General features: G+C 41.9%; 1 protein-coding gene across 3 annotated transcripts in view; it reads right to left on the reverse strand.

Annotated features, from left to right (window-relative positions):
• Positions 1 to 12,679, reverse strand: part of Plekha5 (pleckstrin homology domain containing A5) — a 179,732-nt gene that overhangs the window by 60,112 nt on the left and 106,941 nt on the right. For all 3 annotated transcript variants that reach the window (XM_028780967.1, XM_028780966.1, XM_028780965.1), the window contains exons 5-8: positions 12,085 to 12,205; positions 11,488 to 11,592; positions 9,387 to 9,459; positions 1,785 to 1,885 (exon numbers count right to left, since the gene is read on the reverse strand). In XM_028780967.1, coding sequence (XP_028636800.1) covers positions 1,785 to 1,885; positions 9,387 to 9,459; positions 11,488 to 11,592; positions 12,085 to 12,205 — 400 coding nt within the window. The remainder of the gene's footprint in view (positions 1 to 1,784; positions 1,886 to 9,386; positions 9,460 to 11,487; positions 11,593 to 12,084; positions 12,206 to 12,679) is intronic.

Below are 12,679 nucleotides of genomic sequence, written 5' to 3' on the forward strand. Positions count from 1 at the left end.
GTTCAACGTGATCCAGAGTGGAGACCCAGTCTCGTAAAGCAAAACAACACAACACAATACAAAAGTAGGGTATGCTTTAGAGCAATACAACGACAAAACTGAAAAACCACAGCAAGCATCCCCCCTCCCCCCGTGGTGGCAATGTCTTTAGTTTTAAAAGCAGACACTATCCTTGCTTTTCATAGATGCTTTATGGACACTTAGGAGTAAATGAGTCCAACAGCATTTCCTTTGAGCTTTTCTTTTTAGGTTTCCAAGTTAACATGCAAACGCCTGCAGTTTGCAAGGATGGAAAGGACCAGTATGGTCTTCTTTTTATCAGAAAAACAGAAGGAGAACAAGTAAAGGCACTGGCAAGCCTGCTACTGTGGGGAAGCACGGCAAGCCCATGGCAGATAATGAAAACAGGCTGTGGAGGGAGAGGGCTGACGGCAGGAATGAGCAGTCTCCACTCCATTTAAAAGTCCTCTGGTGCTTTCCCATTAGACGTTCAGACTTGGCCTCAGATTGGTGAGAGAGGGTGAAGCAGGCCCGGCCAAGCTCTGAGCTAGAGCTCCCCATCTGGCACCGCACCCTGCACGCCAATATCCTGCTGTCTGCTTCATCCCCAAGTCAGATTAGCTTCGCATCCTTAGAATACACACACAGTTCTTAGGCATCTCACCCATCTCTGTACCATCACAGATAACAAATCTCCACAGTGATGTCAGAGATCACTATGGAAACAGCCGAGACAAAGTTCAAGTCCTCTACTGTTATGATGATTAGCAATCCCTGGAATTTTGGACAAATGGATGAAGAACACCGCCCATATCTGTCCTCAGTGGAAGGAACTGGGCTGATGGCGAGAAGATCCTGCGCCTGCCCTGATACAACTCAACAAAGCCACCCCCACTCGTGAGTTCAGAAAGCGTGAAGTTCCTACTTACCATGCTGATAAGAGTAGACTCAACATCGAGAAATGCAGTCATACAGTAGCTCAGAATTTAGGGGAAATACCACAAAAGAAAAGTTGAAACAGTGATTACTATTGTTACAGACAAAAGACACGACAAATCAAACTAATATCCCAGAAAAACTATATCAAGTGCAATGTCCACTTTTATTGCTATTTTAACACTGCAGATTTTTAAAAAATTTTCTTTAACTGACTTCTCTTTTAGCTTCAAGGTTAATAATAATGCAACATACGTCTTAGAAAAAGTTACACACTAGATGGGATCTGAGCATTATGTACTTGAGAATCTCTTTGAGGCTATCCTAAAAAGTCTGTGAATGTCACACTGAAGAGCTGTCTCTTCCAACACTCTTCCCAGATATTTCATCTGACAAAATTCAAATAATAACTGAGAACAGAGATCACCAAGACATCTAGCCATAGCCATCCATGAAGCTCACTGTGCCAGGCTTCACAGAGAACATGTTAGCACGTGCTTCCTAAACGGACAGCATTCTCTGGCAAGGCAGTAATGTCACTAACCCATATGCTTTATGTTTAAATTTTATGTGTATGAGTGTTTTGCCTACATGTATGCCTTTGGCAGAAGAGGGCACTGGATTCTTTGGAACACCAGTTACAGACAGTTGTGAGTGCCATGTGGCACTGGAAATTAAACCCAGGTTCTCTAGAAGAGCACTAAGTGTTCTTAATCATTGAACCATCTCTCCAGGGCCACCAATACACTTGAAATGTACACATCGCGACTAGAAGTTCTTTTTTACAATAGTCTGTGGGTCAGTATCTGCTTTTTAAAGCTTCAAGCACTGCATGTGCATTTCCTTACCTTAAAAGCATATTTGCGATTGATGTGGTCCTCAGCAGTAAGCATGGCTATCTGAAAACTAGGCAGCAGGATGCTTCCCAAGATACCCTCCTCCTTCTCATCTGAAAGAAAAGTTAGTGTTGGTCAGGCTCTGTTCTTTGGTCAGTTTTGCCACTTGCCCCATGTTCCAACACACTCCATGCTCTAGTTGTTCACACTGCTCCCTGTCCTCCTGGACTGGCAAGTTTCATGAGGAGATTTAGAGAGGTGGGAGCAGGTGTCCAAGAACGTGCTAAGTAGATATGCTCACATGAACACGTATCCAACTATGCCATGAGAAGTGGACAGCCGCAGAGCTGTAGAGCTTTGCGCTTGCCCTTACTAGATGCTGAGATCCATAGTGAAACCAAGGGCTTCAGTGACGACCTCCAAAGCAAGCACATCAACTACACTGAGGACAATGACCCAACAGTCATCTCTCTATAGCCTTGGCTGTCCTGGAACTCACCCTGTAGATCAGGCTGCCTCAAATTCAAGAGTCCTGCCTGCCTCTGTCTCTTGAGCACTGGGATTGAACCCACTACTGTCTGGCTTTATGGTATGTTTTAAACATTTCCGTGGGTGGAAGCACTTGGTGCATGAGCTGAGTTCAAGCTCCAGGACCCAGGAAGAGAAAGACGAGAAGCGAATCTCATCAAGGTTCGCACATCTGCTGTAACATCGGCATGCCTATCCCCACACCACACACATAGGTCATTAATAAATAAAAACATGCACCTTTCAGAAGCAAAACCATTACAAAGAATTGGTATTCCTTTTGTTATAATTATTATAAAATTTTTATTTTAGAAAAAAACTAGGAATAGTAAACATTTTCTTGTTTTATTTTATACTCCACAAACTGTCAATAAATGTAATAAATGTACTGGAAAAGGAGGAATACAGACAACTATTCCCTCAGAGCGGGAAATTCAATGAGGAACATTACACAGTGAGCCTGGCACCAACTAAGACACAGAGCACCACCACTGATGCTGGCCAATGTCTAGAGACAAAATGAAATTTTATAGGTTTGGTAAATTCTGATTTAGCAGTATCCTTAACCACAGTTTCCTGGGCAGTGAACTGATGAAAACAATTCTAGTAACTGTATTTAGAAGGTTAATACACACATGTTATCACTTTGGTAGGTGACCACAGAACCTTGCCACACATATCTTGTATAATCCAAACAAATTTAAAATTTGCAAACAGAGAGGAGACCTTTGAGTAGAATGCAGGACTAGAAGCTGCCTGCATTTGATCCCATTAAGAAAAGTCATCTAAGACAGAATAGATACCAAAGAAGAAAAAAAGCTTTGACAGTTCACAGGAAAGAAGAAAACCGCCCCAGCTCCAGCTTGGGGCATGAAGTAGAAGCCTCACACAGTAGTGACAGCTCCTGAGTGGTCCTGGCAGCTTAAGTCTCAAGAGGCTGTGGAATATCAGATTCCCACGGAAAATCAAAAGAAATAACCCACCTCCAGGTTCTCTACATCATGACTCAGACACACAAGCAAGTTAGAGAGGCAGGACTCTTCCAAGAGATCACAATGGCACAGCCAAAACCAAGACAGTGACACAGGTAAACATGGGATGATTTCAAAGTTAGTGAAATTCATCTATGATTTCAAAGATGAAACAAGAAGTGGGTAAACTCATTTGATGCCTCAGGGAGGACAGTCAGTGATACAGAGAGAAAAATGAGGGGCCTGCAAGAAAAACTAAGAAGGAAAAGAAAGCGGGAAGCACCACCCGCCTTGGTCAAGCAGGAGAGAGTCATCAGGGACAGAGGATGTCAGCTTCTACAGCCAATCATCAATACTGAAAACTGAAGAAATGCCTGTGAGCACACGCCCAAGCTCCACAGCCACAGTCAGGAGGCCAAGCCTGCTCATCAGATGCATGGCTTCAAACTATTGGGATGACTGTCTCCTACTTTGCAGTCCAGTGTTAAAAGAGCTTCCCCTATGATGTCTTGTGCTGCACTGTGGCTTTAGGACCTGGGCCTTATATAGAGATGGTCTGTTTCATAAGCGGCTTAACAGTCCAGGTTCGTTCCTTTGCATGTGAGTATCCAGTTTCCTCAGTTTCGTGTACTAGGAGAGATGATCAATTTCTTCAGTGTCCTGAGTATCCTTGCCAAAATTTAATTGACTCTATTTGTTCAGTTTTATTTCTTGGCTATCAATTTTGTTCCAATGTTCTGTTTTTATGCCAGTATACTGCTATTTTGATTACTATAACCTCCTGATGTAAATTTAAATAAAAAAATGATTTTGCTAAAAAAAAAAATTCCATGAGGTAGGAATTGAGAAAGAGACAGCAGCAACAAAAAAACAAAAACAAACAAACAAACAAAAAACCAAACCAAGCCAAAACAAAAAGAAAACCAGAGAGAAACTAAGTATAGCAGAAAACTCTTGAAATCTAGAGAAAGAAAGGGATTTCCCACAAAAGCAGAATTTAGAGGAAAACTTTACTATGGCTTATTAACGGATAAGATGCTAAAAACACAAAGTAAAGGGGAAGTAGTTCTATCAGCTCTCCTACACATGTACGCTTATGAGAATAACACCAGCTTTCTAACAGTAGTCCTAAATGCAAGGAAAGCACAAAACATATATTCAAGTTGTGAAAGCTAGTCTATTGAGTGGTACAAATGTATCTTTCAAAACGATGCAGAATATGATGGGTTCAGTCAGCCTGAACCATCTTTGGCTCCATCAGGATCTGACAAGCTCATGTGACCTCTGTGGTCCACAGGCATACACATGATACACACATGAGCAAGCAAACATTCATACCCATAAAATAACTACACGTAAAATAACAACACTAAAACTGACGGAGGAAGGATATATCAAAACAAGCATATGCTAAGATATGTCATTTATGACCAGTAAGCCTGACTAAAGAGATGTGAAGGAATACTATAGACAGATGAAGAAGGAATACTATACATAGATGAAGAAGGAAGTCTTAACCCAAGAACAATAGGATACATTTCTTGAGAGAAATAAATGAACAAATAAAAGCTAGGAAGGAATCCATAATATGTAACAGTCAACCACCAATCTCCTAGTACAGTATTGGAGAAAGAAAAGAACAAACAACTGGACTGAATGAGATCCTTTTTCTGTTGTCTGCAGACAGAGTCAAAGAACTGAAATCAATCTATCAAGACAATGCAAGTTGAAAATAAGATAGTATAGCTCTTCTGATACTTGATAAAGTAGGAGTTCAATTAAAAATCAAAAGAGAAAAAGAAAGCCAATTCCATAGAACCAAGAAGAGATAACAGGGCTGGAGAGAGATGGCTCAATAGTCAAGAGCACTTGCTATGCTTGGAGAGGAGCCAGGTTTGGTTCCCAGCCCCGACGTGGCAGCTGACAACTGTCTGTAACTTCAGTTTCAGGGGATCTGATGCCCTCTTCTGTCTCCCTTGGGTACCAGGCCCACATCTGGTACACATGTAGGTAAAACTTCATATACATAAAAGCATGTGCATCTTAAAAACATAAAACCATATCAAATGTCACGGATGCAAATACTGAGAATCATAAAAGGTCCCAGGTCCGAACAGTGACTGGGTGATTACTGTCATGCTCCAATCAATATACCCAGCTCATATTGTGCAATTCATATGTGCAAAGAAAAGCCATAAATTCTTAGTAACGAGCTGGCAATCTAATCCCTCCTCCACTGTTGTTTAAGCTACCATGTGGGTGCTGGGAATTGAACCCAGGTCCTCTAGTGCTCTTAACCACTGAGCCATCTCTCCAGCCCCAACAACTCTAATTCTTAAGCGATACTTTCCAATCAGGTTTTAAAGGAGAGACTGTCCTTTAGAGAACAGTGTATCAGTACAACCTTCCACACGTTTGTCCCACAGGTACCACATTTGAAGCGTGACATAGAGAATTTACTGAACTTTCATGTTAAGGCTTTTATTAATTAGCTCAACATGGTAGTGTGAGCCTGCCACAGACCAGGAGAGGCTAGCCTAGGCACCACCATGAGAGTTTCTCCTAATAACTTACTAATTATAAGAAAAACAAGGAAGACTCTTTCATGGCCATCTAGGAGAACGAAGGGGCTTATTCACCCACTAATCCCTGCATTTCTTCAGTGTCGACAGTAAGCGCCTGGTTTTCACATAATCTTTTTCATGTTTTTAGGACATAATCATTGATTTTCAGTACTCAGACAAGGAAGGAAGTACAAATTCAAGACTAGCCTGGACTAAGCCAGACTATATATATATATATATGAATGAATGAGAGACTGTATATCACACACACACAATTTATATTTGTATTTTGTCTTTCATTTTGCAATCCACCAAAACAGCTCCGGACATCACCCTCACTTGTATAAAGTCACATCTATGTGTGTGAGTACTCTGTCACTGTCTTCAGACATACCAGAGGAGGGCACTAGATCCCATTACAGATGGTTGTGAATTAACACATGGTTACTGGAAATTGAACTCAGGACCTCTGGGAGAGCAGTCAGTGTTCTTAACTTCTGAGTCAAAGAACTTCTGGAGCAATTACCATCCCTGACCTCAAAATGTACTACAGAGCAATAGTGATTAAAAACTGCATGGTATTGGTACAGAGACAGGCAGGAAGATCAATGGAATAGAATTGAAGACCCAGAAATGAACTCATACACCTATGGTCACTTGATCTTTGACAAAGGAGCTAAAATCGTCCAATGGAAAAAGGACAGCATTTTCAACAAATGGTGCTGGTTCTACTGGAGGTCAGCATGTAGAAGAATGAAATCATTCTTATCTCCTTGTACAAAGCTCAAGTTCAAGTGAATCAAGGACCTTCACATAAAACCAGATACACGGGAACTAATAGAAGAGAAGGTGGGGAAGACCCTCGAATACCTAGGCACAGGGGAAAAGTTCCTGAACAGAACACCAATGGATTATGCTCTAAGATCAAGAATTGACAAATGGGACCGCATAAAATTTCAAAGCTTCTGTAAGGCAAAGGACACCGTCAACAGGACACAACGGCAACCAACAGACTGGAAAAAGATCTTTACCAACCCTACATCCGATAGAGGGCTAATATCCAATATATACTCCAGACAACCAAATAACCCTATTAAAAATGGTTACAGAGCTAAACAAAGAATTCTCAACTGAGGAAATTCAAATGGCTGAGAAGCACCTAAAGAAATGTTCAATATCCTTAGTCATCAGGGAAATGCAAATCAAAACAATCCTGAGATTGAACTTCACACCAGTTAGAATGGCTAAGATCAAAAACTCAGGTGATAACAGATGCTGGCAAGGATGTGGAGAAAGAGGAACACTCCTCCATTGTTGGTAGGATTGCAAGCTGGTACAACCACTCTGGAAATCAGTCTGGTGGTTCCTCAGGAAATTGGACATAGCATTACCTGAGGACCCAGCTATACTACTCCTGGGCATATACTTAGAAAATGCTCCAACATATAACAAGGACATATGCTCCACTATGTTCATAGCAGCCTTATTATAATAGCCAAAAGCTGCAAAGAACCCAGATGTCCTTCAACAGAGGAATGAATACAGAAAATGTGGTACACTTTAGACAGTGGAGTATTTACTCAGCTATTAAAAACAATGAATTAGTGAAATTCTTAGGCAAATAGATGGAACTAGAAAATATCATCCCAAGGTAACCCAATCACAAAAGAACACACATGGTATGTACTCACTGATAATTGGATATTAGCCCAAAAGCTCACAATACCCACGATACAATTCACATACCACATGAATCTCATGAAGAAGGAAGACCAAAGTGTGGGTGCTTCGGTCCTTCTTAGAAGGAGTAACAAAATACTTATGGGAGCAAATATAGAGACAAAGTATGGGACAGAAACTTCACTGAAGGAGGGGCCGTCTGTTCCACCTGGGTATCCATACCATGTACAGTCACCAAAGGTAGATGCTGATGTGGATGCCAGAAAGTGCATGCTGACAGGAGCCTGATATAGCTGTCTCCTTAGAGGTCTGCCAGAGTCTGACATATACAGAGGCAGATGCTCACAGCTAACCATTGAACTGATCATGGGGTTCCCAACGGAAGACTTAGAGAGAAGACTGAAGGAGCTGAAAGTGTTTGTGGTCCCATGGGGAGAGCAACAATACCAACCAACCAGAGTTCCCAGGGTCTAAACCACCAGCCTGGGAGCACATAGGGAGGGACCCATGACTCCAGCTGTATATGTAAGGGAGGATGGCCTTGTTGGGCATAGGTGGAAGAGGAGGTCCTTGGTCCCATGAAGGCTGGATGCCCAGTGTGGGGGGATTCGATGGTGGGGAGGTGGGAGTGGGTGGGCACATCCTCACAGAAGCAGGAGGAGGTGGGATGGGATAGGGGGTTCCTGGGTAGGTGGGGGGAATGGAATAATATCTGAAATGTAAAAAAAAAAAAAAGAAAAAAAAGAAAAAAAGAGAAGTAAGATTTCAATTCTTAATGAAAAATTAAAAAACAAACAAACAAACAAGGGGGGTTGGAGGGCTTTCCCTTCTCTGAGGAGAAAGGAAGGGAGTCTGGGGGAAGGGATTAGTAAGGTGGGACTGGGAGGAGAAGAGACAGGAGGGCCTGCAATCGGGATGTAAAGTGAATAAATAAATTAATAAAAAATATTTTAATCCAAAAAAGACACATTTATGGGCAATCTATAAACTTAGCTAGACCTGACAAAACTACATATAAAACCCTTAGCTGGCAGTGCTGATCCTGTCTACAGCTGGCAGTGCTGATCCTGTCTACAGCTGGCAGTGCTGATCCTGTCTACAACTGGCAGTGCTGATCCTGTCTACAGCTGACAGTGCTGTTCATGTCTACCGCTGGCAGTGCTGTTCATGTCTACAGCTGGCAGTGCTGATCCTGTCTACAGCTGGCAGTGCTGCTCATGTCTACAGCTGGCAGTGCTGATCCTGTCTACAGCTGACAGTGCTGTTCATGTCTACCGCTGGCAGTGCTGATCCTGTCTACAGCTGGCAGTGCTGTTCATGTCTACAGCTGGCAGTGCTGATCATGTCCATGATCCTAGATACTACAGAACTGAGGAAGGTGCTCTAGGAGCAGGCGAGCTCAGGTACACAGTGACATGCCATCTCTAAAAAGATGTAGCCAGCCAAGGACTCTGGTAGGCACTGTATTCAAAGACAGCGCAACTGAGTGATGACTCCTAAGCTCTTCACAGAAAACAAATCATAATACAGAAGTAGACTGGAATCAGACTAGTCTTCATGCAGGTGTGCTAGTCCACACCTTTAATACTAGTACTTGAAAGGTAAAAACAGGCAGATCTCTGTGAATCCAGAGCAGCCTGATCTACATGGTGAGTTCCAGGCCAGGACCACACTGTCTCCAGTCTGCCTGGAGCCCTCTCTTGTCTTCTGCCATACTCTAGGAACTCTGAGCCTTGATCAGCAAAGAGAGGTTTTCCTGATATTATCTGTTCATTGTGAACAGTAAAAGCACTAATAACGTCTTTTCTCTTAGGACATATCCAGTACTTAGCAGTTATGAAGTATGGCACTCAGGCAGTGGATGGACTCACCTCTGTAATAAAAAAGGCAAAGGTCAGAAAGCACAAACCAGCGTTTCTTCCACAGCTTCATGCCGGTACTGTCCTGTTTAAGTAACAGATTGAAGACATTTGATATGCACGTATGATATGCATGTAACACAGAAGACATATTTAATTTGCACTTATGATATGCATGTACCACAGCCTAACCAAAGACTTATCCATGCTCTGTTCAACTTGTACAGCTGGGAGACTACAGCATCGTTTCACAAGGCCAGAAAGGCAGACTGTTCCTACCACAGAGATGATGGCCTTCTGAAGATGGAGGCATGCAGTTCCTGACTCGATTAGAATGCTTATATCTATGAAAATGTCACATGGTTCTTCATAAATAAATTATTATATGCTGACTAATAAAGTTTAAAATAAAAATTCTAGGGACTCATGTTAATTAAGGTGGCCCAAGTAGACTGTTCCATGAAGAGTCACATGAAAAAGGGACAGGATGAGGCAGCTTCATATTCTGTCCTCCATGCAGGTGAGCTGGAGGAAGAGGGCAGTAGAAGCATACAATGGTGCACTCACTCTGCTCACCAGACTCATTCCGTTAACTGCAACAAGAAGCACAATGTGTACACTGACAGGATTTGAAACGTAAGGCCATACAATGCCGGTGAGTGAGAAACCCTCACACACAAATAGTGAACCACATACTCCTTCCATCTGCAGTGAGGGTGCACTCAGCCTGCAGAAGACTGTCTCCTTAAGGCTAACGCTAAGTGATCAACTTCATGAAACTACCAGCTTCAGGCAAGATCACACTCATAATAAAATTACTTTCCCACATTCAGTAAGCAAGAATGCTAGAGAAAACTGGATGCCCTCAAAATGCCAGGCTTGTTTAGATGTCTACATTAACACTTCTTACTATCTTTCTAGTTAATCTAACAGTGATCTTAAAATGATAGAGATGAAATATGGGTAGAAAAAAAGTCCTGAACAGAAAATGTTTATCTTTAAAATGAATAGCTACCCCAAGGGAGAAAACAAACACCAAAGGGATGCGTGTGTGAATGGTAAATGACATTTTCTGTCTTAATTACATTCTTTCTTTTGAACAGACAGGAAAGCTACAAATACTTTTAAGGTCACATATCCATCACTAAATGCTCACACAGGTAACACTAGTGTCATGAAGTCCAGCAGGTGAAAGCTAAAGACAACATCTTCAGTTGTTGCTCAGAGCCCCACTGGCCTCAACTGGGTGCACTGATATCAAACTACTCAGACATCGTTGGGTTCTAACAGTAGGTAAGAGCACATGGAGTCTTCCTTCCTTCCTTCCAGAGGAGACGTGCAGAAGAACTAGAGCAGGCGCTTTAGGCCAGCTCCCCTCTGACACACAGTCTCAGCTGTCCACAGCTCTCAGGATGGTACAGCATTCCTGGAATAGGTCACAGCAAATTTACTGTGAACTTCTTTGTTGTTGTTTGGTTGGGTTGTTTTGTTTGTTTTGTTTTGAGACAGGGTTTCTCTCTGTGTAGCCCTGGCTGTCCTAGAACTTGCTCTGTAGACCAGGCTGGCTCCAAACTCATAGAGATCCACCTGCCTCTGCCTCCTGAGTGCTGGGATTAAAGGCTTGTGTGCCACCACACCTGAATAACTAGATATTTTAATGAATGAATGTCATTAAAAAAAAAAAAGATTACTGACTATAAAGTAGTGAATCTGAAAGGTCACTAAGCCACTGATGTAATAATTAGATAGTATTTTCTTATGTTTGGAGTTGAACCCAAGGGTGGCCTTGAACTTGTTGTTCCTTTGCCCCTGCCTCCAGGCATGGGCTACTGAATCTGGTTTAAAGTGCTCTTAAATTCAGTGAACACGGATAAGCAGATTTTGCAGACTCTACTTAGACACATCAGAATCTACGAGGGGTACCAATGAGCAGGCTGGGTAAGTGGTGTGACTGCCTGGGAGAAGAGAGAAAAAGGCAGACAACAGAGTGATGCTGGGTGTCCTCTCAGGTACAGCTTCCTAAACAACCCTAGTTCCTAAAAATCCTCAGCCATGAGCTTCTCAGGATCACCTACCCTGGCTTCTTAGGGCATCTGAGAACAGAGAGACCTACCTGTTTGTACAGCCAGCCACGCCTGACCACAGGGGCATTGGGGTTCCTTTTAATTGAATTGGATCTTTTTCCAAAATTATGAACCTTTTTGGAGGCCCGTGATGTCTAAACAGGAAAAAGGAGGACAGACATGAACTATTAAGGGCTGCAGCTTTAACAATGTCTCCATTTTTACAATTTTCATCTTTTTCCTGATTTCTCAGTTAATTGGAGGAAAAATTACAATTCTAATTTTGCTGGCTTATTTCAAGTATAAGAATTCTTCACAAAGAAATAGGATTTCTAGGCTACATTAACTTTCCATCTAAAAGTTTAGTTGATTCAACAGTATAGCCATCCCCCATACAAACATCCATAATATTTACAAAATTACTGAATATCTCACCTCAAAATCTAAAAGAAATGTAGGTCATTAAATTTTTATTAATTTATATTTGAAGCTATTATTTATGTCAATTACTGCCAATATAATGAGTACCATGTAATATTAAAAATATAATCATTATTCTTTAATTCCAATTTTCAGTCTATGATGAATATCAACAATAGATATAAATTACTACTTATAACCAATTAAGAATAAGCGGAATAACTTACCCTGCCCACAGGGCTCATGGGATGCACCGTATAGTCTGAAGCCATGTTGTAATTGGAAGCTTCATTTATCATACTTATGGGTCGCTCCTTCTTTTCTTCGGACGTCATGGTTGCAACAGTCCTGAAAAAATCCCAGAGCTATAGTTCATGTGAACTGCTTCAGAGCAATGCCTCCCAGGCACAAAGGCGGCCTTCCTTTAAACAGCTTGACACTATGCACCATAAAGTAATGCTTCAACGCTATCGCTGCTTCACATACACCCAACACTTCTACTACTTCTACCCTAACATGAGTGAGCATCATATTTAAACAGGCAATATTGTAGATATTGCAATTTTGACAAATTAAAAAAAAATTAGTTACAAAGGTTTGACCAATGTGATGCCAGTCACAAGGCCCTGAGTTCAATCCCGTTCACTTGCACTTGTTCAAAATTCTCTCTCTGTCTCCGTCCGTCTCTCTCTCTCTCTATCTCTCTCTACCTCTCTCTCTGTCTCTCTCACTTGTTCAAACATTCTCTCCCTGTCTCCTCCCCCCCCCTCTCTCTCACACACACACACACACACACACACACACACACACACACACACACAC

The sequence above is a fragment of the Grammomys surdaster genome, unplaced genomic scaffold, assembly GCF_004785775.1.
Source record: "Grammomys surdaster isolate TR1022 unplaced genomic scaffold, NIH_TR_1.0 373, whole genome shotgun sequence".
Taxonomy (NCBI): domain Eukaryota; kingdom Metazoa; phylum Chordata; class Mammalia; order Rodentia; family Muridae; genus Grammomys; species Grammomys surdaster.